The sequence below is a fragment of the Channa argus genome, chromosome 3, assembly GCF_033026475.1.
Source record: "Channa argus isolate prfri chromosome 3, Channa argus male v1.0, whole genome shotgun sequence".
Classification (NCBI taxonomy): Eukaryota; Metazoa; Chordata; class Actinopteri; order Anabantiformes; family Channidae; genus Channa; species Channa argus.
In genome coordinates, this window is record NC_090199.1 from 14,759,603 (window position 1) to 14,786,947 (window position 27,345).

The 27,345-nt window shown below is 40.0% G+C and overlaps 1 protein-coding gene across 16 annotated transcripts in view; it reads right to left on the reverse strand.

Annotated features, from left to right (window-relative positions):
* rbm47 (RNA binding motif protein 47) overlaps positions 1-25,754 on the reverse strand; it is a 29,331-nt gene extending 3,577 nt beyond the window's left edge. The window contains exons 1-8 of one of the 16 annotated variants that reach the window (XM_067496910.1): positions 25,617-25,754; positions 23,888-24,007; positions 13,839-14,031; positions 3,967-4,828; positions 3,533-3,863; positions 3,026-3,049; positions 2,376-2,585; positions 384-574 (exon numbers count right to left, since the gene is read on the reverse strand). In XM_067496910.1, coding sequence (XP_067353011.1) covers positions 384-574; positions 2,376-2,585; positions 3,026-3,049; positions 3,533-3,863; positions 3,967-4,797 — 1,587 coding nt within the window. In that variant the 5' untranslated portion in view covers positions 4,798-4,828; positions 13,839-14,031; positions 23,888-24,007; positions 25,617-25,754. Of the gene's footprint in view, positions 1-383; positions 575-2,375; positions 2,586-3,025; positions 3,050-3,532; positions 3,864-3,966; positions 4,829-8,308; positions 8,435-13,838; positions 14,032-23,843; positions 24,282-24,552; positions 24,780-25,616 lie in introns of those variants that run through there. The other 15 variants (XM_067496909.1, XM_067496907.1, XM_067496904.1 and 12 more) reach the window with 15 other exon arrangements.
* Positions 25,755-27,345: the final 1,591 nt, after the last annotated feature.

Consider the following 27,345-nt stretch of genomic DNA (forward strand, 5'->3'; position numbering starts at 1 on the left):
TGGACACAAGTTCACTACACAGCCCCATTGTTTAAAAGGTAAAACATTGCAAGTGCATCCAAAAAATATTTCATGAGTTCCTTCTGCACTCTCATGAGTTTATATGTACAATAACTTTTTGAGAGTCATTTCATCTGTAAATGCACTTCATATAAGTGTTAGAATTACTTTCATGTCTGTCACGGGTTCTGTCAAATGAGCTTTTATTGTAGGAAGAAATTATGCTATACAAATTAATAAAAATTAGACACGTATTTCTACGAAACCAGAAATTTTCTCTTGTTCCACTTGTCCCACTTCTGAATCAAATCTTATGTGCAGAATTTCATGCTTTTACATTTTTTGTGTCTGTGAAATGTATGTAATATTGTGTCTGTGCACACCTGGAAAGGTGGAGGGGTAGAGACCGCAGGTAGGACGGTGGCAGCAGCAGTAGCAGTGGTGTGTTCAGGGTGTTGCATGGCCAGGGGGTTGATAAGGTGCTCCACTGTATGCACCTTCCCCTCCTCCATCAGCTTGGCTGCAGGAGCCGCGCTAAACACTGGATACTGCCCGCCCAGAGTCGGCAGTGCCACTGCATGAAGACAGAACATAAGAATAAGAGACTGGATAACAGACAGAAGACCATAGCAAAAGATTGTGAATAGGTTTTTATTCGCAATAAATGAATGATAGTAGGAGACAAGAATATACATGCACCCATGAAAACAGGCATACCTACATCTGAAGGTAACCTATGAACAAAGTGAAGAAAACTACTAGAAAGAGAGAAAAGTTAAAGGATGCAGTTTAGACAAGAGAGGAAAAAACTAAGTTGCACAAGTTGCTGTTGGGGTGTGATTCGGATTATGATGCAGCTCAACTATGGATTAACCCTAATGCTCCAACAAACACACACACACACACTGAGCAAACACAACATCAGTCATTGTTTCAGATGCACAAAATTCTTTTTAATCTGGTGGCAATCCTATGATTACTCAAAGACCAGGGCTGAGAATGAGCTCCAGTTTGTGGCAAAGTCTTTCCAGAAAGAAGCATCAAGAAAGCCGACAAAAAAGGGACCTCTGATCAGTAAATAGTTGACATTAATAATTATATCGGCTTTATGCTGAAACACTATTAGCTTTTATGTTTAGTAATAAACACAGAGTTAAAGAGTAATACCAGTGTGGCTGAAGCTTCTACCTTTAATTCTTGGAGATTCTAAAAACATGCATAAAATTTTGAATTTAGAGGACCCACTCAAATAAATGTGCAACCTTATGTGATGTGATTGTTATGACCCTTTTTAAGCTTGCTTTTTCAAATCTCATTCCTATAAATGCAATGTATGGCATTTCTTTCTAGTTACTTACAGGAAACAAGGAAGGAAGAAAGAAAAGGAACTTTGCCCCAAGAAATAATTTTTCAATAACAAGCCACATTGTAACTCTTAGCTGAGACAGCAGTTAAAGCATGGGTGTTACTGAGTGGGTTTACAAATTCACATTACAAACACCATGCATTGCACAATAGGACTGTGATTGTGCAGATAGGCTACAACTCTACACAAAACTGGTATTATCCTTTAGGTGATCAAAATGGAGTATACATGATAGCTAAGAGGGCATAAATTGTATTTAGTTTGTGCAGTTTGCATTTCAACTCAGTTCTTGACTGAAACTGTCATAACACCAGCAAATATAAGTTTCTTCATTAGATTATATTTGTTTCTTCAGTAGTTATATATGTTTCTTGGGCTTTTATTCAAAGTAAGTTCCAAGATCCTGTTGATCATGTTTCAGTCAAAAATGGAGTGCATGTGTAAAATAAGCTGTTAGAAGGACGGTCCCAGTGTAACAACGACCGTGTTTGGACAGACGACAGCACTGCATGGAATAACATAAATTCATAAATGCTCCTTCATTCAATTGAATGAGATCACTGCAGCACACAAAGTAATTGAGAAAAAGCAAAAAAAAATTGTCTTGGCCAGTTCATTCAAGTTAGATTAATCCGTAAAAGATTTTTTTTACAGTTTATCTGATGATCATTATGACCACTCTGCAGTGTATTGGCATCTTTTCCCATGACAATACAGTGCTGTTGTTGGTCTGAACACTCTGTGACAATTTTGTGACAAATAGAATGAAAAAGGAAAGAATGAGTAACAACGCATAGCAGTTACTTTCTGGTCATGCTAGAAAGGACATATACAGTATTTAGTGTCTTCACTGTGAAAAGAAGTCCTTTTGCACATAACCATCCAGCAACAGCTATTAGCTGGATTTAAAAGATGTTTGTCAAACCCCACAGAAAAGTATGAGCTGGAAGGTTTAGTAGAGATTTTTAAGATGGGCGAGGGCACGGATGGACATTTCTATCTCACTGACTTGTGCCAGGTTTGATGCCAACTGGGTTGACAGAGGCAGCGAGTTCCAGACTGGGCATCAGCTCATACGACTTTTCAGGCTGCTTGGTCTTGCCCTCATGGTAGCGGCTGTAGATGCCACGACCGGCAGAGTAACCCCCAAGGTACGACCCACGCGGTCCCGGGGTACGATTACCTGAAACAGCACGACCACGACCTCGTACAGTACCTGCTTAAAATATGATGACATGGGGTTGTGGTTTAGAACCCGGCCAGCAGGGGCCGCATGTAAGGCAACATTTGATGATGACTACAGAGCTTCTTTAAAAGCTCGTCTAACATACAAGGAGAGTCCTTTCGCTCAAATTTAAGGGAAAGGGTCAGAAAGTGCTCTTAATATTCCACGTTTTTCAGCAAAATCTGTTTAAGCATTTTCTGAAGCTCACTAGTTGGACTGGATATTTTTCCTTGAGTGTTTTTCTGACTATGAGGTACACAAGTTTGTGAACTGGTTTGTAGCTTTGCTGTGATCTCTGCAATAACCCAGCATGAAACAGGAGGTGACAGTGCAGCAGAAAAAAGATGGTGTTAGAAAATGTATAGTTTATCACATGGTAGGAAAGCTCATTGTTCATTGAAGGAATAAGTAGGAATAATGATGTGAGAGATTACCATTGTTCTGTATCATTGGGGATCCTTTGGAGAGAAAACCAAAACAAAATGATTGTTGAAAGTCAAATAGATTTTCCTGCTACCACCCAAAGACCATGTTTAATCAATCATCATAGTTAATGGGATTAGCATTTGTTGGTCCATCGTATTGTTTTTCTGTGACTTTTAACTACAAATCTCTGATTTTAGGCCACAAACCCTAATCAGGGTAAAGATTTTAAACAAACTGGTTAAATGAATATTTCATCATCAGAAATTAAATCATTACTATCTTAGTCACCATGACCATTAGAGCAATAAAAAAAACAAAAAACAAAATCAGTTTACTGTTCGGAGTTCATTTATCATTGGTCCTACATAATTTGCTTCTACATTTATAGCAGTGCACTGGTCCACAGAGTTTCTGCTGCCACCAACATGTACACAAATACTTGGTTTACAGAGAAACTCTGTGGCTTTTGCAACTTATCACTACTGGAACAATTGTGGGGAAAAAAATATACTAACCTTTGACAAAGTACTCTCTGTTGGGTCCAATGAGGGTGTTGTAGGGATAACCATAATAAGCCAATGTATAGGGATCACACTGGTATATGTAGTTCTGCTGGGGAGCCTCTGGAGGGGCAGAAACCCCCCCCTTAGAGGCCTTCTGGCGTGAGTACTGCTCTTTATCAACTGGCTTGGCGAGTGTCACCTCGATGCAGGAACCTTCCATCTCTGTGCCATTGAGGTGGTCCATGGCCAGGACAGCATCCTCCCGGGAGGTAAAGTGGACAAAGGCGTAGTCACGGATTTTTTTTACACGTTCAACACATCCAGGGTTCCACTGGCTGAACACCTGGTTGAAAGAGATTAGAGAAGAGAAAGTATTATCTTGTCAGCGTGACTCAGGCTATTCTTGCCAGGTATAACTATTACCTAATAAATTCAACTGATCTCACCTGTCTAATCGCCTCCTCACTGGTCTCCATCATTAGATTCCTGACGTAAAGGATCTTCACTGTTTCCATCACATCTTCATCCACATCAATCTCCGGTTCTGCCCAGTCCACTGCAATCTGGTGACCCCACAGCTGAATGCGTCCAGGCATCAATTTCCTGCGAGCCATGGCTGCTGCGCGATGTGACTCATACTCTACAAAAGCAAATCCGCGATTCTTCATCTTGTCTGCAGCGCTGGCATAAACTATCACATCCAGTACACCTTCTGTCACCTTAGAAACCTCTTCTAAAATCTCCTCACGTTTTTTGGTCTTGGGGATGCCACCAATGAAAAGACGGCAGTTGTCTACGGATGAACAGACCCCAAGAAGCCGCCCAGGCCTTACTTCATAGTTGTTGAGCTCACGTACGGCACGTTTGGCCTCATGTTTCTCTGTATACATTACAAATGCGTACCCTCGGTTCTTCCCATCGAAGTCCATCATGAGCCGCATCTCATATATGCGTCCTACAGACTCAAACACTGGTACCAGCTCATCCTCATAAACGTCCCTTGGAATTTTGCCCACAAAGATTTCACATCCTCGTGGAGGGGATGAAGCATTCCAGCCAGGAGGAGGGCCGTATTTGCGTTGACCGTTTTCCTGAACCATGCTGTAGCCAGTGCGCTCCATCAGGGCCACAAGTGCAGCCTCATTAGGAGCCCCTACAACACCATCAGGGATGTTGATCTGTCCATGGTGAGAGTGGTGGGAGGCACCAGTGGAGGGTTTGGAGAGGGCAGCGTTATTGCTCATGGTTGAGGAGGAAGCAGGATCTTCGGCTGTCATTCTGATAAAACCACCCAATTAGATCTGGGGCCTGATTGAAGGAAAAGGAAGGCCATGTTTTTAAAATGACATTGATATTTACCAACCACTAATGTGATGATAAGAGAGAACAGAAAACACAAGAACAGAAAAAATAAGAAAATGCTTAGAATGAAATATTTAACAGGCCAATGTGTCCACTTGCTGAAACAAAATGACACACAATCACATCCAAGATTATCTAACAAGTAACCAAGAAACATAATCTGGGTTGATATACAGCAGCTATAAATCCCTAGGGCGACTTCTCCTATCAGCAGCTTTACAACTGTGTCAGACCCTCTGCTGACCTCTGACCCCTATCAGAGAGAATGAGGGGCTGTAAATGCTGAAAACTTTAGCTCAAGGTTCACTGGGTACAACTAGGTCACATGCTTATTGGGGGGAGGTGAGGTCAGAAGCAAATTAGACAAGTTGGAGTTAAGCTATATGAGGAATTTTGTGTAAAACATCATGCTGTGACAAAAACTGTCCACAATAGTTTGTCTCACACCCATACCTGTGGCACACACACACTCAAAATGAGAAAGTGTTAAACTTTTGGCTTCTTTATCAATGTGAATATTATAAAGTGTGTGTTTGTGTGTGGGGGTGTGTGTATCTGTGTCTATGTGTGTGTGTTTGTGACTCTGTGTGTGCCCCATTTCATTAAGGGCTGCAGCCCTATAGCAGGAACAGAGAACAATCAGAAATCGGCTTCCTAAGCATAAACCTCTTACTCTGTTATTTTCCAACACTGCTTGCATTCAGAATGGAAAAATCCACAGCATTTTAATTCTGCAAATCTCCATGGTGCATATCGCAGTAAAGTAACCAATCAAAGCAGCCTGCAAAGCAAGATTTTCATTGTCAGTCTAAATGACATGTAAGCAAAAGGCCAAATAAAAAAACATGGCAGTGTGTGTGTGCGTGCGTGTGTGCGCATCTGCGTGCGTCATAAGATTGCTTGGACTTTGATGGGGAAAGGTGAGGCAGTCAACAAAGGTAAAACTTCACAAAGCCAAGCAACCATGGTAACGCACACACTCATTCGACCTGACCCAGTGTCCCCCCGCCACCACCACTATCACCACTGCACACACACACACACACACATACAAAAACACACACACCTGTTCACTTGTTAGTTGGCCCAAGGTTAGAGGGCTTAGAATTACCTCTAAAGTAGCTCATACCTTGTCCACAGAGGGACAAAAATAATGTAAAGTGTAATTTCATTAATTTTGCAATACGTATAGAAGACAATAAGGTCAAAACATCAAACAGTAAAGTCAAAAACAAAACAGCAGAAAGTAAGAGAGGGGAAACACAGGATGTTGTTTCCTGCTTCTATCTTTAGCCAGTAGTTAGTTGCTGCGTGTTGACACAGGTCAGGATGACATGAGATTATGTAAAAACATAATTTTTAAACAGATGGGAATGAATGGAACATCTAATTTGTAGACAGGGACAATGAGTAAAACAATAAGTAAATAAACAACATTGAGGATTTTCCCAATAGCTTGCTACATTAACACATCCCTTTTGCACTTGTGCTGAGGTGTGTTGCATTCTGTGCTTTGTCAGCTTTACATGTCCTCCCTCTGTTCCTTGTATCGTGTGAAGTACTAACACGACGCCATCTCTTATCAGCCTTATCTTGCCAGACTGATGACAAAGGGAGGACAATATTCAAGTTGGGAGTTCTGTTCACTGATAAAAATAAGCTATTTGAATCTACAATATGAAGGTGACACACTGACTATACTGAGACTGAGACTCTTGGAAAAAATCTCTTCTCTGGGTATTTTGCATGTGTCAAAAATGTGACATATGCAGCCATAGCAGTGGGCTACCAGCTTCCTGCTACTGACCACTTGGAGATATTCCTAACTTCCTCAGTGCTGACCACTGTTGTGCTGATTTTGTGCTGAGGTTTTGCTTTCTTATGGAGGACTCAGGAAATCAAAGCACACTGAGTGTCACCAATTGAGATAGTCCGTTAAAATCTCTTCTCTGTTACATGACATGATCTCAATATTTATTTTTTTCATATGTGAAAAAAATAAAGATAAGAGACTATAAAGAAGTAGGGAAGTAATTCAACATAAATGGAGAAAACAGTGTTAATAACAAAACAAAACAATAATTTGCTTGAATATCTGCAATTCTCAATTTGTAGATTGACAAGTAAAAAGTGTATTAGTGCTGACTTTATACTGTAGAGAGATGTATACTCTGTGTGTATGTCTGTGTGTGTATATACATGAGAGAAAAACTAGGAAACTTGAGGCAGTAGCAGATAAATGATTAACCTTAGTGAAGCCAAATCACAGCCTTCACTCACAGAGAGCATTTACAGATTATGGCTGAATGGCTCGAAAATCAATTCAGTCTTGTAAAAAATTAAAAATCATATAATATAGATTCGTCTGTCTCGATTTCAAATTGTTATTGTAGCACGACATCTTGCAGCATTTAGGTAAAACATAAAGTTATCTATGAGTTCAGACACAGCATTCATTCTGGTCAAAGGTTATGAACTCACTAGGCAGAGACCAGCCACACAGGGCAAAGGGATGGAAGTTAGGGAGCTAGGATTTGATTGGGCGACAGTGCAGATCTGCCGGGTTAAAATGTTCCAGTTATTGCTGTGGAGATTGCCCATTACACTGTGTTTATGATTGATAGAAGCACCTGATTCCCTACGCATTAACAGCATGTTACTGGGCACTGGATTGTTTTATGAGCCTACAAAAACAGTTTTACAGGCCTTCACCGGATCATGTCATAAACACATATCGACTAAGAAATTCAATTTTTTTTTTCCTCAAATGAGCAAATGAGCCATGGTATTATTAAAGCCCAGTTCCTCATTGCTAGAAAGAGGAAGAACAATCTTTATATCACTGACCTGGCCAGTGACAGTGTTTGTGCAATGCTCTAAGGAGAATTTTAAGTTTGTAAACCAGCAAATGTGGCTCTGGCTCCTACTTCATTGCCGATCATGGAACAAGAAAACTCAGATGGATAGAAGCACTATATAAGCATACAATTTAGAAGTAAAGAAAAATGCATCTCTCAGGTTGATGGACACTTGGAGGCAACTGAGTCCACCCAGCAGCTCCTAACAACAGGCAAGAATTTTGATCAGTGATACACCAACTTTTAAAGACACTCAATTTTGCTTTCTCTGAACACAACACACACCCAGTAGATAATATTTCAGCAGCTGCAATACTAATGACTCAAGCAAAAGCTTTCAAGCCAACCTTCAAATCTGCAGATTCACAGATAGGAGTGCTAATTAATAATCTTCAGTTGCTACAAGGTTTCAAGTCACAAATCATTTAAATACAAATAATCAAAAAGAGAGGGGGAAGTGAGACTGAAACAGAGCACAAATCTTGAGGGACGTTATACAGCAGAGGGATGGTGGTGGAAAGGAAAGAGGAAGGAGAAACAGAGAGTGGTCAGGCGGGAAGATAGCTACCCCTGTTGCTTCACAGTGCTCCGCTGCTTGGCCGCCTGCTCTAGGAGTGTTAGTCCACCTCCATGAGAGACAGGTACAGCAGGGCACTGAGCTGAGCACAGAGGCCAGCCTCTTCTACACACACACACACACACACACACACACGAACACACACACACACACACACACACACACACTGAACCAAAGCTGCAAGCATGAGGGTGGAGCTAAACCAGGCACTTTGTGTGAGTGTGTATGTAGGTGGATCGCTGCTCTATTTCAACATAAATCTACAAGAAGGTTTATTGTGTTAAAAGTGATTAATTTACTTAAGCTCCGGAATAAAGTCCCAGTACTTAATGCTATTTTAATGCAATTTTATACGTAATACTATCTCAATATCTTTTGGCTTGTTGGGGCCTGTTGTCAAAGGTAAAAAATGTTGAAGATCCAACAACAAACAAATTTTCCCTTTAAACCTTTAAGGTGGTTGCATTTAAATGTTTTTTAAACCAAAAGGATGCTACCATTGGACTGGATTCAAAAATATTATCTTTAGTATTGCATTTTGTTTTATTTGCAGTAAGTTTTTCTATTTTCCTTTCCTACTGATCGTCTCACAGCCCTACAAATTTATCTATGAGGCTTTAGTATTTATAACGATAAATACACACTGAAAAAAATCTGTGGTACCAAATTACAAATCTTTTTACTTTTACAGACCGCAGGTGGCATTAGTGGCAGGAGACGGGGGGATGGGAAATGCAGTTTTATAATGAGCGTTTTTGGTTTTTTAATGGATGTTGCAGAAATGGCTGGACGCATTCAAACTTACTTCCTCATGTTGTATTTCTGTGAAAGGATATTTGGAAATTCTGGCTGGGAGTTACCAGTACAGTCACTTATGTCATGTCAGCACAAGACTACAACAGTGTGTAAGTGTGTGTATCGGGCGCATGTGTTTTCTGTACATAATAATTGTGAACGTGATCCTAACACGGCTTAACTTAAGCAAACAACACACACCTTCCTGGGCAGTCAAGAGAGCAGATAGAGAGTCGGCTGAAAGGAAAAAAAGAGTCAGAGGAGAAAACGTCACTTGTTATTAGAGTTACTCCCCTCAATGCTCTAAAAAGAGTGAAAGATTGAGAGAGCAGATGAGAAAAAAAAAGAGAGATGAAAGTCACAGTGTGTGATCAACGGTGCCGGGAGTTTCAACTACTACTGAAATCACCATAACGGCTGAGTAAACAGGCACAAAAAAAGTCTATTTAGCATTAAGACCACAGACTATTGATGGACATAAAAGAAGAAATTAAAGCACAAATGATAGACAAAGAGCCATGTAAAGACTGTAGCACCTACATATATGTGCATAATGAAATGCAAGCCATGTAACCGTGTGAACTGAATACAAAATATTGCCAAGATGTGTGTGTGTTTGTATAAATATATTTGTAATTTGTCCTAAAAAAATGCCTTCCTTTTAACCCAACGGGCCAACCTAAATCACAGATTAACTGTCAGTTATTATTGAGAGCCAATCAGACTCAGATAAACCTCGGAGAGTTTGGATGTTCTGGTGATCGCACAGGTCCCAGTTGACCCGACAGGTCACCGGTTAACCGTTAAACCCCAGAGAGAAGGGTGCAAAGAACCAGTACTGTGTCTTGTCCTTAATCATTGAACATGTTCAAAAAAATTATTTGTCAGACTTCTAGAGGCCATGTAGTGCAGACTTCATGCAGGTCTTAAATTGTTGAGTTTCATTCATGTCCATTTTCTAAGTTTTTAATCCAAACAAAGACATTTACTCTGTATTATAGGACATTATTCCTTAATGTCAACAGATCCCACAAAAATGTGCAACAAGCAATACTGCATTAGCCCAGTACTTCCTTATTCAAACAGGTCAAGGTCTTTTCACTGAGCGTGACATTTTTTATAAAGTCATTGTTAGTTTTTAGTGAAATCTTTTGAGTAGAAAAATTTGAATAATAATAGAATTAGCAGCGCGTCAGTTGTTTATAAAGACGCACTGAAAATCAAATCCTCTTACAATGACATAAATTGAACAATAAAATAACAACATAATCATGCCTTATAAGAAAGTGCTTCTTAGACACACACACACGCACACACACAATGGAATTTGCCACATAGGTAAAAACCATGAATAAGCAGGAAACATCAGCAATAAAGCAGTGCTGGTAATCAGTATCTTGGGTTGTATAACTACCATCTATTATTACATCTCATCCATATAAGTAAATGAATAGTGTGCCACAAGATCAGAGGCCTGACTGTTTATTTCTGCGGACGATGTGACGTGTAGGAGCACACACCAGTGTTTAGTCCCACACTGTGCTTTCCTGGAAGCAGTTCCTCGCAATTTTTTTCAAGTAGTAATCACTTAGTATCAAGAAAATCTAGACAAGTATAATGTTTTGTCATTATAAACGCAACAACAAGTTACAAAAAGGAGATATTCAGTCCCACAGTGTTGTCTTTTGCACACACACATCATCAAAAGTCAGTTGCAGTAAGGGCCCTAAAGCACACAAAATAGTGAACCTGATGAAAGAGAAGTGAGAACTGTGGCTGACCCTTCAGGACACATGATGTCCTCACACCGCAGTTCACCCAGCTCAACTGTCAGCATGCTGACTGCAACAGGATGAAGTGGGGCAGAGAATTAAGTCACACTGCTGACCGAGGAAAGGGAAACTGTTATCTCGAGATTTCTGTTTTTCTGAGGATCTGTTGGTTTAAACTATGTGTCACTGTATAAATAAGTAAAGATATCACAAAGAGACAGTCATGAGCCAATCAGAGCCCAGAGAAGGAGGCAAAAATGGCAACAAACGACTATTTTGTTTATGGGTTGTATTTTCTCGATTAACGGATCAGTTATTTGATTTATAAAATTTGATAAAATTGTAGGAAATGTACATCACAATGTTTCAAACCAATGGGTCCAGTCATTAAATTGTTATTTTTTGTCAGACAAAAGTGATGAAAAGAAAAATATACAAATGTGCAACAAGTCATCTTTTAGCATTTTTGCTGTAAAAAAATGACTTAACACATCACAATGGTTGCAGAACAATTTCCTGTTGATCTACTAATGAATTAGATTAGATCATTTAATCATGGTCCTAAACTAACTTTTCAACCAGTCTCTTTTTTTGATCTTTTCAACTGCTTTCAGTACTTAACTACTTGAATTAAAAACCACTGCTTTCATCTTCTTCTGTTTATTTGACAGTTCACTTGTTTTCAGTGATTACACTCAACTTCATCTTCACTTAAATACTTAAATTACAAACACTTTTAACTGAAACCTCTTTGAGCATTTCCATTTTCACTGTCATTTAAACGTCTTTTACCATCTCGATATATTTTGCTTGTTTCTACTTTTTGTAACTGCTTTACCAGGACAGTTTCACCTCATCAGCCAAAGAATCGCCACAAAACCTAGCTTTTCTAGGTGAGCATCGACCCTCTGATAATTAACAAAAGAAAGTTTAGTTCAGAGGCTGATGAACTTTTTTGGTAATTAGAATCTAAGCTACACCACATTTTCCAGGATCAGTTCTCTGATTCGTCCATCTCTATATTTTTCTTCTCTTTCTCCTCTCCTTCCATCCATGTACCTGTCACCCTCATTCCTCTGGTTCACTCATGCTCAAAGAGGAGCAATGGGGAGGGAGAAACGATGAAGGTGTGGAGAGTAGGGCAAACTGAGAAGATGAAGGGTAAGAAAGGGGATTGTGTGTGACAGGGGGGAGACCAGATGGAGAGAGAGGGTGACGAACACAGAGGAGGAGGCAAAATGTTCCCCATCCCTCAGTGCTGGAAAGCCCTTCAAAGTGAAAGGAGCCTGAAGAATTTCAGGTCAGATGGAGAGCGTATGTAACCACCTCCAGCCCACCCCGACTTCATCACAGAGGAATGATTCCAGTTCATTTACTCTGAGAGCCCCACTGCCTTCAGGACCTTCAGGTTTGTCCACTCAAAACAACCAGATTTTACTCAGCACTGTCATTTTAAGCGATTTAACAAAGGGTTTAGATCGTAATACTTACTTTCAACTCAAACAGCCATCATCGTCAACTACGACTGATTTATATTTAAGGTTTCTGTCAATCACAGCCTACAAACTAATTAAGCTTTATCTTCCATTGTACTACAAAGCATGACAGAATAGAAAGGCGAGCTGTGACCATCTATTGCCACATGTGTCCCCTCACACACACACTCACTACTAATCATAAAAGCTGCTTTAGCTGAAGCACTGGCTGATTGGGGCTTTGCTTCTGTAGGCGAACACATTCCTCAGACTAATCAGCGAGCCTATTCAATGCCAAAACAGACGTTGTTTTACACAATTACTACTGACGTTGACAGTGTGACACATTTGTGATAAAGGTTTTAATGGCCCACAATAAGTGTGTGTGTGTGAGTGTGTGTGTGCGTGTGTGTGTGTGCGTGTCTCGTAGGGATACAGCAACATTAAAGGCTTCAATATTAGATTTTTGCCACACAAAATAATAAATAAATAAACAAAAATTTGCATATTTCAATTTAGCATTTTCTTTCTTTTTTAATGTGCTTCACTCTCAGTGTTTACTACAGAGGCTCACAAAAGAGCTGACCTTCACACACACTGTTATACTCAAACAAGGGCCCACCCTATCGACAAACACAGTTAAGAATAAATGTATCACACGTGACAATGGCCCAGTTTCCAAGAAATTTAAATAAAATCACTTGTCTGTGTTTTTACACAGACAAGGATTAAAATGCAAATGTAAGTTTTTTTTCAGCATGTTTAGCTGCGAATGCAGCGATCACTAATCACACATCTAGCCCGATAGCACACAATCCTGTGTCTCACACACAACACACACCTGACTTTCATGGGGTAAAAGTCCACACACTATATGACGGAGAACACGGAAGGCAATAATGCCTGTCTCTCCATAAAGTCACTGAAGCATTTTTATCCCCCACCTTAAACACACACACACAGAGAGTCATGCTACTTCACTGGTTCCACTGGTTTCATTGTAAGGACATGCTGATCTCCATTCCAATCACTGATTGGGTTAAGTGCCTTTGTTGTCTGTTTCCAATCATTTTTCTGGTGAAACAGGTACATCTGGTAAACCGTAACTCTCTCCAGACAAAGCAGAATGCCAGTCATCATTTACGAGAAGAGAGAAAGTCAGCAAAAATCACAGAGAAAAAAAGCTGCATCCTCAAAAATGTCTCCATCACAATAACATAACATTTGATCCTAATAAGGTTTAACAGGAGCACCTGAAAACCTTTTATCAAAAAGGGCAGAGGCCAGAGTTACTAGAACGTGCAGGTCAGCTATCATGAAGATACCTGACAACTTCTGATGAACTACATTCTGGTGGAAATGCTGATCCTTTAAAGCTAACCAATGAAATCACACAGTGGTACAACATGAAGAAATGATGACATGCTTTTAAAGAGAGAGTCTTAGTTTCTGCACCCTCAGAAAGACGTGTCACTGTACCTGTATCCCAAACTGAGCAGCGCGGATATCGATGAGCAGGCCAAAAAGATGCAGCTTTGGTGTTTTGCTTTAGAGAGATGCAGATTCACACTTGTCTAAAACACACGTTCACTTTGTCCATTCACTGTCCTTCAGTGTTGACAGGCTGTGGCAGTAAGAGAGCCTCCTCGCCCGCCTGTGTCTGAGTGTTTGACTGTGGAGGTAAGCAAAGGTGGTTTAGTGTTTACTCATTCTCAATGGCCAGAAGAAAGAGGTGGGGCCACTAAGTACAGGTAACCCCCCACCTTCTTTCTGCCTCCTTCTCTCTCTCTCTCTCTCTCTCTCTCTCTCTCTCTCTCTCTCTCTCTCTCTCTCTCTCTCTCTCTCTCTCTCTCTCTCTCAGTTTCAGCTGATGATAAGACAAATGGGAAGGGAGGGGGAAAAGGGCAGACAGTGTGATGAAAAATGATGATCAAGGAAAGATGTTGTTGTGTTGTAATCTAATTACAGTTAAACTCTCATAGACAAATTATGAGAAAAATGGGCCCCTGAGGACAGGTAGGTACTGTACAAGGTCACCCACCCCTCCTACAGACTGTAGGAGCCCAGAATGAAATAGACACAAACCTTACTTTGTGTGGTAGTATACTGACATTTGCTAATTAACACTAAGAGAAGGAGAGCTGATGTGGATGCCATTTGTATTGCAGTTGTTTGGCCACAAAATTAAGTAAATTGAGATTTTTTTATCCAGGGAACCATAAGCACCACAAAGCCGTGCTTTTTTATATCACCAGGCATAAACCTGTTGAAGGCGAAATTTCACTGATCTTCTGTAATCATCACATTTTCAAAAAGTTTCCTTAAATATGAACAATTCCTCCACAAATGAGTTTGTCTTCACTAAAATCCCATTTCTGACTAAGCCACTGTGTGCAGAAGAGCTTTGCAGGTGTTTAAAGGGCCTAAAACAACTACAATTATGATGCTAAAACATGCTAACAGTTTTATTTGTGCAAGTTGCATGAAGTGTGGTTTCAAAGTCAAATGCAACTAAGGTGACACACTGATAAAAACATTAAAGATTAAGAGAATACAAGCCAGATTAACTGTCACATACCAGTCATATTTTTCAGAAAAATAGACGGTAGAAAGAATAGGAAGGAGACCACACTGACAATGTGTGGAAGTGTACATAACCTTATAAAACCCTTACAGAGAACAAGCATATAGTCTTATCATTTGGGGTGCCGTTCTACTCCGGCCTAAGCAGTGTGTATGTGTGTGTTTGTGTGTACAAATGCCATTGCACAAGTGATACATTAACCAATGACTCTGTTAATGAAGGACATGCAATCACTGATTCTCACATTTTTGGCAGCACTCACACAGTATATGTAGATAGCCAGTTCAAAGTTTACAGATAGAGAAATATTCTCTCGCCAACAGGGTGTAAAAAGGTAGAGTGAAGGCCGCATGGAGCAATAAACCAATTTTGAAAGGTGCAGAAGAGCCTGATTCAAACACCAAGATGGTTTTATTGCCAGCAAACTTTATCAGACACACTCACTCACCCTAGTTGGCATTCATAGGCAAAATACAAACTTACGGAGACTTTTTATTCATTTTAATCATTGCAATATGTCAACAAATATAATATTTTTCTATAATGATATATTTGATATTATTGCCACTTTACACCAGGCTATACTCATAGGAAATATAGTGACAAATAGACAAATAGATCAATAAACACTTTCATAAGTTGACAGATTTATTATGCTGTCTAATCATTTATTAAATGTTAATTTTGTCTTTATGAATTCTAAATAGTCAAACTCAAAGTTCCATTCATATGTCACATTAATGTACAAGTGGGAAAGAAATAAAATGATTAACCATGAACAAAAGTCTACTGTTGGTCAAAAACGTAAACATAATCAAACTATGTGATTACAAAATAAAAGAAAAATGCTTGTGTAATAACATCCAGAAATGTCCAAAAATTGCATCCACTAAATCAAGTCAGCTCACATAGCAATGCCACAAAAGCCATAAAGTCATGCACTGAACATGCAGGGAAGAGTGTAATCAGCTCAGCAATAACAGAGACAGAGAGACGTGGGGGAACTGGCCCTAAGGGCCTGACATTAACCCGCACACAACTGTGAGATGCTGTACACAAACACCCTCACAAGGGTCACTGACACAGATGGGGGAATGTTGAAGAAACAATTACATGGTCAAACTCAACACACACACTTCTATACAACACGATGATATACTAGCAGACCACTATCAGCTGACTTCAGGTTATTGCAGCTATACAAAGAGTGATAAAATACAGCAATAAAGAAGTTTTATTAACAGCACATGTACGTATATTTAACTTTTAACTTTGAGCTAAAGTTGTTCTGTTTTTATGATTATGTAATTTTTACAAAAATAGAACTGTTTACTGTCTACTTTTATGTGTTTATGTAAGTACTTGTTAATATTGGCTAATATTTTCATCATGTTTCAGCAATTGTTATTTAAAGATTCTTGATATTTATTCCAGTATTAATCTGCCCCCTATAGACACATACAGTACATGCTGCAGTATATGTGTAAGTTTCCATTTAATATCAGTGGCCTTTCACACTGTTTCAATGTGATAATAATCTGGGTCATAGAGACTTGTATGGAGCAGCCAATATAGATACTGCCTTCGCTTAATCACGCACGTTCAATGATGGTTATTAATTATAATTTATAACAGGGTAGTCGCCATCAGTGCCACATTTTCAGGCTGTGTAGGATTCACTGTGCGCAGAGTCAATCATTACATCACAAGCAGATTTCAAGACATGTTTTCACTGAATGAAACAATGTCACTGTTGGGAGGTCCTGTATTGTATTGCATAGAAACTTTAGAGGCCCTACTAACTGTTAATGGAAACATAAACATTACACAAATGTGAACATCCCGTGATGTGCACTGGCCCTGCAGGGCATGTGAGACAGCTGAAGAGCCTCGGCAGAACAAAGTACTTGTTTGTCAGGGAACTTTTTTGAAAGCACCAGAGTCCTGAGAGATCTTTCCTTGTTTTGCTGTGTTTGTGATTATAAACTGGTTGTCTTTCAGGCTGTGGCAGAATTTTGATAGTCCCATTTTCTTCAAGCTTAATGATTAAAGCAAAGAGAGAAGAATGTTCTAATTAAAAATGTTTTAGAAGATATGTGATTAATTTTGTCCTTTAGGGTTTTGTTTTCTTAGTTTTTTTGTTTATGACCATTTTCAGTTGTTTAGTGTCTTATTTTTATCATTTTTTTATCAGCATAGTTTCAGGCTGTTGTTCACAATGTTTTAATTTGGTGTTATTGTTTGTGGCTGTGGTGCATCTCTTTGTTGTTATTTTGTGTAACTTCCAACTAAATAAAAATGTAATGTTTAATGCTAATGTGACTTGAAAATTAAAAAAAACAAAGAAATGTACAAAGAAAAGTATAAATAGCATCTTAATCTCAGCTGAACACAGGGGGAACACACATTTGCATAACCATGAACACACAAACTTCTGTGTAACACTTCCTTATTCAAAGGGACACGTCACACCTTGTAACAGCAATCAACCAATCCCAGTGTTCCACTTCTGATGAACAAAAATGACTCAGCACAATTTTTGATGAAAGAAGTTGACTCTGCAATGATGTGGCTTCTCACTAACCAATTGCAGAACGGGGTATTGTGTGTTTAGGTGCCACAATTGCTGCCAAGGTCAAGGAGACGCAGAAGGGGGGGAGAGAGAGGGAGCAAGATGTGAAGAAAAGATCTTAAGGAGCTTTAAAACATGAGAACACAATAGAAATAGAAATCGAGTCATCCTTGTGACATACGACCACAATGAAACTGCTCATTATCTGACCAGTAACCATCATCCTGAAATGTCAACATGGATGACTGTCCCTTTTCCCTGCAATGACCTGATAGTGTGTAAGCAGCATGTAGGTAAAATAATAAATTCCTGTTTTTTTCAACTAGCGTCTTGTTTTTATAGTTTTGTATTTTAGTTGGTATGTTAGCACAACAATACAAACCTATTGTGGATATTATTTTTTAATATGCCATCTTCTTTAGTGACATTTGTGACACTAATTCATATCCAGTAATACAGTCCAGACTGGCACCTTGTAAACAAATGTACTGCTAAATCCACACTTCAGCCACAGTGTGGAGATACCTATTAGGAAAGGCAAACTTTATGTTCAATCATTTCCGTCACTTTACCTCATCTGAAGTGTTCACCTGCTTGAGACATGCAAACAATTTTAAACAACATGTCTGGTGTGTATTTTGCTTCTAAATTATGTGGTTTCAATAACAGTGAGGGAATCTCTGCACCTATTGTTCCACCTAATGAAAAAGGGAAACGCAAGTTGTTGTATGTCAACAAGACTGTAAAAACAGAGTTAAACCCTGTGGCTAACTCAGCTTTAGCAGAAAAATGTAAAAGTGCTTTATCTGTGAACATTAAATTCCTAGTTTTAACAGTCATATTGTCATAATTTGTTAGGGATGTGATCATAACTTATATAACTTTCTGAAACAGAGACTCTGTTTTAAACGACAAGTTTAGTCTTTAGTGATAGCTATGTGTCCTCATCACTGACAGGTGTACTATTGCAGCTATAATTATGGTACCTAAAAAATGTAAATCAGTGTGGAAGTAGATCACATTCCGGAGACGCTAATTTGTCATTCCATCATTCCAAGTGTTTTTGAGGGCACTGGGTTGTAATTCAAATACAATTTCTGTTGACATGATACACTAACCAATAGGGGGAGAATTTCACAGACAGCAACACAGCTACTGACTTTTGATAACACATCCCTCAATGACTGGTGTGCCATGGTGAGAAATAGGTCAGAATTTGAACCTCAGACTGAAGCCACTTCGGTCACTTTTTATGAGTACAATTGAGTACAACTTGCCTTTAAGGAAGGACTGTACATAATAGATCCAAATGATGCTGAAACCAACTATGAAATGTCACTTATATCAATGCAGGTGTTTAAACAGTATGAGTAAAATGTGCAGACAACCAGCAATCACTTGTTGTCTTAAAGACATTTGGTGTTAACTCAAACACAACAAGGGAGAGAGAGAGAGAGAGAGAGAGCGAGAGAGAGAGAGAGAAAGAGAGAGAGAGAGCAGGAAAGTGAGAAGGGAAACTCTAAAGAGATAAGAGCTGAATGAAAAGCTGCTGGAATTCAGCACCAGGCAACTAAAGCTAACGCCCCCTAAATACAGAATACCTGAACACACAATAGCTAAACTGCCGAACAGTGTCACGTACACCACACAGAAACAGGAGTTTTATAAGCAAACTAAAACTCAGTGTAACCGGCTCCCACACCAACTGAAACCCACTACCTTTCCCCAAAAGAGGACAGAGAGTGTGAGAATGTAAGAGAGAAGGAAGATGTGTGAAAAGAGGGGGCTGAGACTGTGTGTGTGTGTTTGTGGGTGTGTATGTGTGGCCTAAGTATGCCTAATTTCTGTCAGTTTTTTGAATGGATGTGCCAGCCATGATCTCGACCCATGGAACATTCCATCCTGACTGGGCCGGGAGGCGAGGCAGACAATGTGTGCGTATGCATGCACGTATGTATGTGTGTATGTGTGTATGTATGTGTGTGTGTGTGTGTGTGTGCGCACATGTGTGTATCTTTCCATGGTTGAGTTGACACATTTTAGTTCATAACCGTCAGTGTGAGGACATGTCAGCACTGTGACCTCCCCAATGTCAAATGACATTCAGGGCTAAGACTTGGTTTTAAGTTAAAGTTTGAATCAAAGTTAGATAAGGGTTAGCGTTTTAGTTATGATGATAATATGTCATATTTTTAGTATTTTCTAACCCCTAAAGGTACTCACTGTCACATTTCCACATACATACACCTCTATTCCATCCACACTGGCTAGTGTTCTTTGCTAGAATAAAAATATCCTGCGCGCACATACACGCACACACACACACACACACAGAGCATTCAGTTGCCTGTTCTCAAACAGGCTCTTCCCCGCATACCTGTTGCTACACAATGGGCTAGTTGTCTGGACAGCAGGCCAAGAGGCAAGGTGTGTGTGTGTGTGTGTGTGTGTGTGCGTGTGTGTGAGAGAGAGAGAGTGTGTGTGCGTGCGTGCATTTGTGTGTGTTCACAAGCCAGCTGAACGCTATATTCACATTTTTTGTCTATTTTAAAACAATACTAGCTTGTATGTCTATCTGGTTATACAGTAATTGCACCTTTAATTGACACTGGTGATGAATAGATAACTCACTAAACTAATTGCAATGTTAATGTTACTGTTTTTTTTTTTAAAAAGGGTCATGAACTTTGGATTTTAACCCTCGTCATTTACACTGGAGCTACATCTCTTCACGAATGAGCAACTGCAGTGCCCAGCATTGCTTTTATTTTAGATATTGGCAGGTAAATCTATTTCCAACTATAACTCAAAAAAAAAAACTCCATCTGGCTAAAAGAGCCAAGAACTGAAACTAGCAGAGAAATGAAGCATAATAACAGCATTAGTGCATGAGCAGGTTGGAGGAAGAGGAGAGATGTAGGGAGTCCAGCAGGGTAGTGAGGAGAGGATGGAAGCGAGTCACCGCACAGGGGGGTGAAAGGGGTTACACAGGGGTAGAAGGTTGACTGGTGGAAGGCGGGGGGAGCAAGGAGAAAGGGGAAAGGAGGAGTGTTGATCCAGCCTCCACAGTGAGTGGATGACACCTGTTTACACATTCAACAGTGTGTGTCAGTCTTACCAGTAAGGCTCTGTCCTCCCAGAAAAAAGATGGTTGCACAATGCTAGTTATTTTTTACAGGCTCTTTCACCCAAATTATTAAACAAAACCTAAATAAAATGCATCATTTCCAATGTAAGAAGTGCTATATTGCAGTCCTGGAGATTGCTCATTTGGTTAAATTGAGGTTTTGGTTAAATATTAATACAGTAAACATGTTGTGTGTCATGCTTCAAAACACAGCACATCATTAACTTTCCCAATCTTTAACCAATGTCTGCTTTATATACATTTACTACAAAGTTTGGTAATTCTTTAGTTCTTTCAAGCAGATATTGATTATATTAGCATATTGGCAGCATACAGTAAACATCATTTGTAGTACACAGCACTGGGGTTCTAATGTAATGCCAGTTTTCAACAAAATTGTCTTCATTGTATTAATGTAGAGGGACACGTCACAACTGTGTCAAAATCTGAACAAATTGACAGTGCTGCTAATCATTTCAGAATGACTTATTCTCCAGTTTTCCAGAGAAGGGCCTTTTGTGGTCTTGTGGTTATGTGAATAATGACTGTTGCCTGTCAGAAGCTAAGACAGGTGTTAAACCCATGAAAACCCTTTCAGGGCGGAGGTTGGAGACGGTGTCAAGCAATTATGTGACTTTGACTCAAAAAGTGTCATGACTTTGACATCAGTGACCGCAACAGTAATTTTAACCAGTATCACAATCTTGTCTCAAACTTAACTAAGTGGGATTTGTGTGCAGGCCCAATTTAACTAAGGTGGCAGGTTTCTCGTGTCTGACTTTAACACTAAAGACCTATTTTTGTTTCACCTTTAAAACCTTAAATTATTTTTCTTTAAAAAAATAAACATGACCTTTCCATTACCTCAACAATGAGTTTACTATTGTAACATGACAATGATGGTCCCCCATCCTTAACGAAGAAGTAATTTACCCTAAACTTAAAGTATTGCTTGTGTCTATTTAAAGGTTAACGCTAGTTCTGTAGCATGTATGCTGGCCGGAAATCTTTCTTCTACAATACACCGTCACATTTTCATTTTTCTACCATTTTATATTTGCAGCCTGAGGAACAATAGCACACATAAAATGCCTAACAGACCGGAGTACTTATTAGTGTTCATTTTGACACTTCCTGTCTGTCTTTGTCCAAAAAGAGTGTGTGAAGACATTTTTCACTGCTCTGCAACTTATGGCTCCTCCTTTACCTTTAAGGACTCCCTACATTTTTACCAGTTTCAGCTTTCCTTACATCTCGCTGCTGTTCAACTCTTGGCCCGATGAGAAGGGAGCTGAGGAGGGAGGTGGATGGGGGTGGTGGAGGGGAAGAATGTGGCCATTGTGCTTTCCAGGTATGTGTGTATTTGTGACAAACAGAAAGAGAGAAAGAGGAGAGAGGGTGATCAGATCTTATTACAGGTGTTTCATAAATAACACAATGCTGCTAACAGGTTGTTCCCTTCTCTCTCAGCTGCATTAGTCTCGTAACTCTGCAGCTTTGGATTTCTGCTTCTGTGTTGGTGGATCAGGCTTTGTCATACACACACACAGACACACACACACTAAGCTAAATCTGTGCTTCCCCATCACGCGTATAAAACAATCATGTGACAGTCATGTGACATGACCATAAACTATGTGTGTGTGTGTGTGTGTCTGTGTGTGTGTGTGTGTGTGTGTGAGTGTGTGTGTGTGTGTGTGTGTGTGTGTGTGTGTATGTGTGTGTGTCTGTGTGTCCATGTGTGTGTGCGTTTCTTATGTTTGAGGTTTGCTGAATAATTTCCACACTGGTTTCCTGTTTAAAACATCAGTTAAAAAACAAAAGAGATCTTTGATTTCTCTTCCTGTTGCCCTGTTTCTCTAATGCCATCTGTCTTCCTGAAACTAAAGCAGGATTAGACACAACATTATTAAGTTCACGCCAATAGAACACATAAAGAAATCCACATACAAATTCTCATCTTAACTGTCTGACCGTTTTTTTGCTATTAGATTAGAGTGTTGAGATAAATGTAATTCTGAAAAGTGGTTCACCTCTTGAACCTACGTCAACCCATAGCCACTTTCGAAGACACACACATACGCACACACACGCACACACAGTCATTGCAACCAATTAACAGGTTTTTACTTTTAGTTTTGTTATTTGCTATAAGCAGCTTGATAAACAGTTGCCATCCACTTCATCAGGCCTCAACACCAATTCAACACCTCTCACACACCTTCAACTTGTAGAGGTATTTACAGTAATCACAAGGAAGCAGATCGTCTTTTGAGATGGCAGTCACACACACACACACACGCGCGCGCACACATTTACAGAGGGCTGTAGTACAGGTGTGAATCACTCTGCACTGTCCTCTCCTGAATCCCGAAAGGTGATTGTCAGGAAACAGTAAGTGAAACTATTATGTTTATTGCACATTACAGCACATTGAAGGTATTTACATTCTTTTACATTAATTTTTAAATTAAATGCTACTTATTAACCAGTTGTATTAAGTATTCTGCATGCTTTTTAAGATGTGTGCATTTGAAAGGATTCAGCCCCTTAAGTTTTATCTTATTGAAAAAATTCTAAACAAAATCACTGACAAAAACTTCTACAGACACACACAAACATTTTAAAAAGGTTTTAGGTTCCCAAACTACTCTTGTAATCTCATTTGTAAAGTGTCTGGTAAAGGCTGTTCAAGAAACAGTGTAACTGCGCACAAATGTAAAGTATATGAACAGACACGTGCATACACACTCTTATATGCTCACTAATTCTTGTTTGTACAACAACAGGACACCCAAGGCTAGCTGGCGCCCTGCTCAACCAGTTTCTGAAAAACACACACACACACACAAGATGATGAGACAAGAAAGCAACTGATCACACACACACACGCACACACACATCCACAGAAAATAAACACTGAGTCCCCATTCCATAACCTTGTAGTGAAGGTTACAGCAGTCAGCTGGTTCAGTGTGAACACTGGACCAGCTGAAGAAATGTCCTTCCAGATACCCACTGTGTGTGTGTGTGTGTGTGTGTGTGTGTGTGTGTGTGTGTGCGTGCGTGTATGTGTGTATTTTCCGAATCCTCCAGGTGAGAAAACATATCATGTCCCTCGACTGTAGCCGATAACAGTTAAACTTTAAGGTTAAGAGACAGAAAGAAGAGAAAAAGACACACGGTGTGTTCCCAGCCAACCTGTAGGATGATGGGATGTGTAGTCGCTGTAAGTTCTGCTGCACCTGTTTAGAAACCCTGATCCAGCTTGTCACTTTCTCATCTTCCCTTCTTCTTTCTCTCCTCCTTTGTGCTCTGTGTGAAGTTCTCTCCGGCCTCTTGTTCGCTGTCAAGGCGCCTCCTGTCTTCAATGACAGGTCCCCAAATGCACAATCAGAAGAAATCTCAGATAACGAAAGCATGCACACACACGACACAGACATGCGCTGAGAGAGAGGACAAGTCAGACTTTCTGTTCTCCTTTTGGTGTTTTTTTGGATTCTGACTCAGATCCTCTCTGTTTGTCCTCTCCTCTGCTCCAGTCATGACAGTGCTTGTAGACTCAACAGCAGGAGACAAGATAGACCAGATAGATAGAAGTGGAGCACACAAGGTCTCAAAGGGGAGAAGAGAGGAGAGGCAAAAGAAGGTGGCACGGCTGAAGCAAAGAACTAGAGAGAGAATAAGGGAGGGAGGGAGGAAACGATGGAGGGAGGGAGGGCAGTGGTAATTAGTGAGTCTGTACCTGACTCTCACTGACATAAGCCCCACATTCCTCGGAACTGAGGAGGGGAAGAAGAAAAAGAAATGAAAAAAGTTTTAAGCACATACACCGACATGCTAATGATCCCTGGACACATATCAGAGAATACCCTCTTCATCCAAACACAAACAAAAAACTCTTCCTTACAGCACATCATAGCTGGTGTATCAGTCAGATGAACGTTGCATGATGATAAGTGAAGGTGCTGCTGCCGATGCTGCTGCCGCCGCTGCTAGAGCTTCACCATCCGTCACTTAAAACTCTGAAAGCGCTTTCCCGTAAGAGCACCAAGCTTTCAGGAAACACCTTCCTATCTCGGTCTCTGTCCGTATCGCTTTCTTTCTGTCTGTGTATGGTGTACACACTGCCTGCTCCTAAAAACTCACCAAACCAGAATCTGACTGCCCAAACCCCCAACACACCTCCTTGCTCCCTCCCTCCCTCTCTTGCTCTCGCTCTCCCTCCCTTCTATCATTCCGGATGGGAAATGCTATCCTCCTGTGGCCCTGGCCAGTGTGTGTGTGTGTGTGTGTGTGTGTGTGCGCATGCAAACAGCCAGACCTGAATCATAGCAACCAGAGCAGCATTCCTCTAGATGAGTTTCCTGCACACCTAGTCCAAAACATCACCCACATGATCACATCCACCACATGCTTATTACTGATGATCACACAGAATACAGCCTGTGCTCATTCACAAATACATAACACCCTTGACATTGTGATGACACACTGTCTTTATGTTATGTTCCTCACGCCTTTGACGTACACACTGTAGATCCCTCTGTAATGACATCTTTCCGTAATAACAACTCACTCACTCTCTCTCTCTTTCTTTTTTTCTGTTAGCATGAAGATGATGAAAACATATTGAAGCTACATGATTGAAGGGGAATCTGAAATTTAAAATGTCTAATATAAACAGTTTCTCTCTTTTGTTACACAGGCTCCTGCTGTAAACCTGAACTGAAAGTACAAACAGTTAACATATCTCAGATGATACAGCACTGGCTCAACTGGTGTTCCCTATTCTCCACATTCATGTTCCTTTCACTCCACACCCACTTTTGATTCTCTTTCATTTTTCACAACTTCAGTCTTGTTTGGTCACGTAGGGCAGTTACAACACTCCAGCCCTCAAGCATTCATAACACATTCAACATGGTCTGTGTGTGTGTGTGTGTGTATTTGTGTGTGTGTGTGTTAGCCTACCTGAATTCCTCGTAGAACTCGCCGTGGGTGGGGCCAGGTACTTCCTTCTTCCTGGTCTCAGGTGTGTGACGATTACAACGTCTTTGTGCCAGTCAGTTGTCATGGAGACAGAGAGACAGGGAGAGAGAGAGAGAGAGAGAGAGAGAGAGAGAGAGAGAGAGAGAGAGAGAGAGAGAGAGAAAGAGAGAGAGAACACCAGCGACCAACCAACTAACAGAATGAGGATAGAAGAGGGGAAGCTGGATTTCTGTTTAGAGTAACAACACACACACTCACACACAAAGACTAACACACATGCATATATTCAGACACACACCCAGTAGGGAACTTGCAAGTGCAGGAAACTGAGTTTGAGTCAGACGTGCTCACACAGAGAAATTGCGTTTCAACAGAGCAGCTGAACTCTGCCAGGGAGGAGGCCAGGCCGTTGGACGTGTTGCTCAATACTTCTAACTTCAGTGCTCAGTGAAAAGATCTCACAGGCCTTGGCTAAAGAGTGGCAGTACAGAAGCATACTGTATGTAATGTCTAGTTTCTGTGAGTGCACTGTAACATGTAGTTCACAACTGCACTTTAGTAACCATAATTCAAGTTTCACAGAAGTAACTTTTCTTAATTTAGTAGGTTATTGGTGTTTGATAACAGCATGTGGGCATATAAAACCTCTCAACAGGTGCAAGACCAGGTACAGATCTAATGTGCTGCTATAGTGCACCCCCACATTTTCTTATGCCCCTCCAACCAAAACACCAATCCATAAGCTGTGCTAGCAAATTTCCGTGTAAAATGTATGTACAACATGTATATATGCTCAGTGAAAAAGGTGGTTGTTGTTGTTGTTCTTCTTCTTCTCTTTAAGATGTTTTACTATGTGCCAGGAAACTGTCAGCTCATGTCTTGTGTCACTTGCAGATACAGTCATGGTGGTTGTCACATTAAACTACTCTATAGGTCCAGGGGACCTCCTGCATTGAAAAATACTGATGGGACATTTAAAAGCTGCTGTTAATGACTGAAACAAGAAGGGAGAACAGGGATCAGATTAAAGGAGATGACACCTTTTGCTTTGTGCCCTATGGTATATTTTGTGCCCTATGTTACACCAAAGATCTACTGGAACAACATTTCGGTCTACTGTCTACATCTCTGTCTGTGCATATTGTGGAAAGACAATAAAGCTCCTTGAATCTTTGGGTTTGTATAATTAGTAATGCCATGTACATTCAGTTTTGACTAAAATTGTATTGGGAGTTAAGGAGGTCTAAATGCAAATGGGCCACGTGGAGCTGGTCTGAGACACGTGCAGGTCATGGGCCCTATGTGTTTAAATTAGTGAAAAGTAAACATGAAATAGCAGAGTATTTTAATTAAGCAGAAAAGGAAAATAATAAAAAACAATATGAAAATTATATTGCGTTTTAACCTGTGTAGTTTCCATTCTGTTTAATTTATAGGCTACAGCTTTATAAATGACGTGATCCTTGCATCCCCTGTAGTTGGCATCTAAAAATAAAGGTCAGGTGTCTAACAGGTGTCTGATTTTAAAGAATGCAAAATGAACCTTTTGTGTTGAATCTTCATAAATTTGTTTCTTTACTGCAGATCAATCTACATTTCTGCACTAAAATGTACTGTTATAATGTGAACCATCACTGCTCACCTTCACTGCTGCAAACAATTTTCAAAATAGACCAGTGTTTTAATTTGCCGGCTATGTTTTTCTCCACTA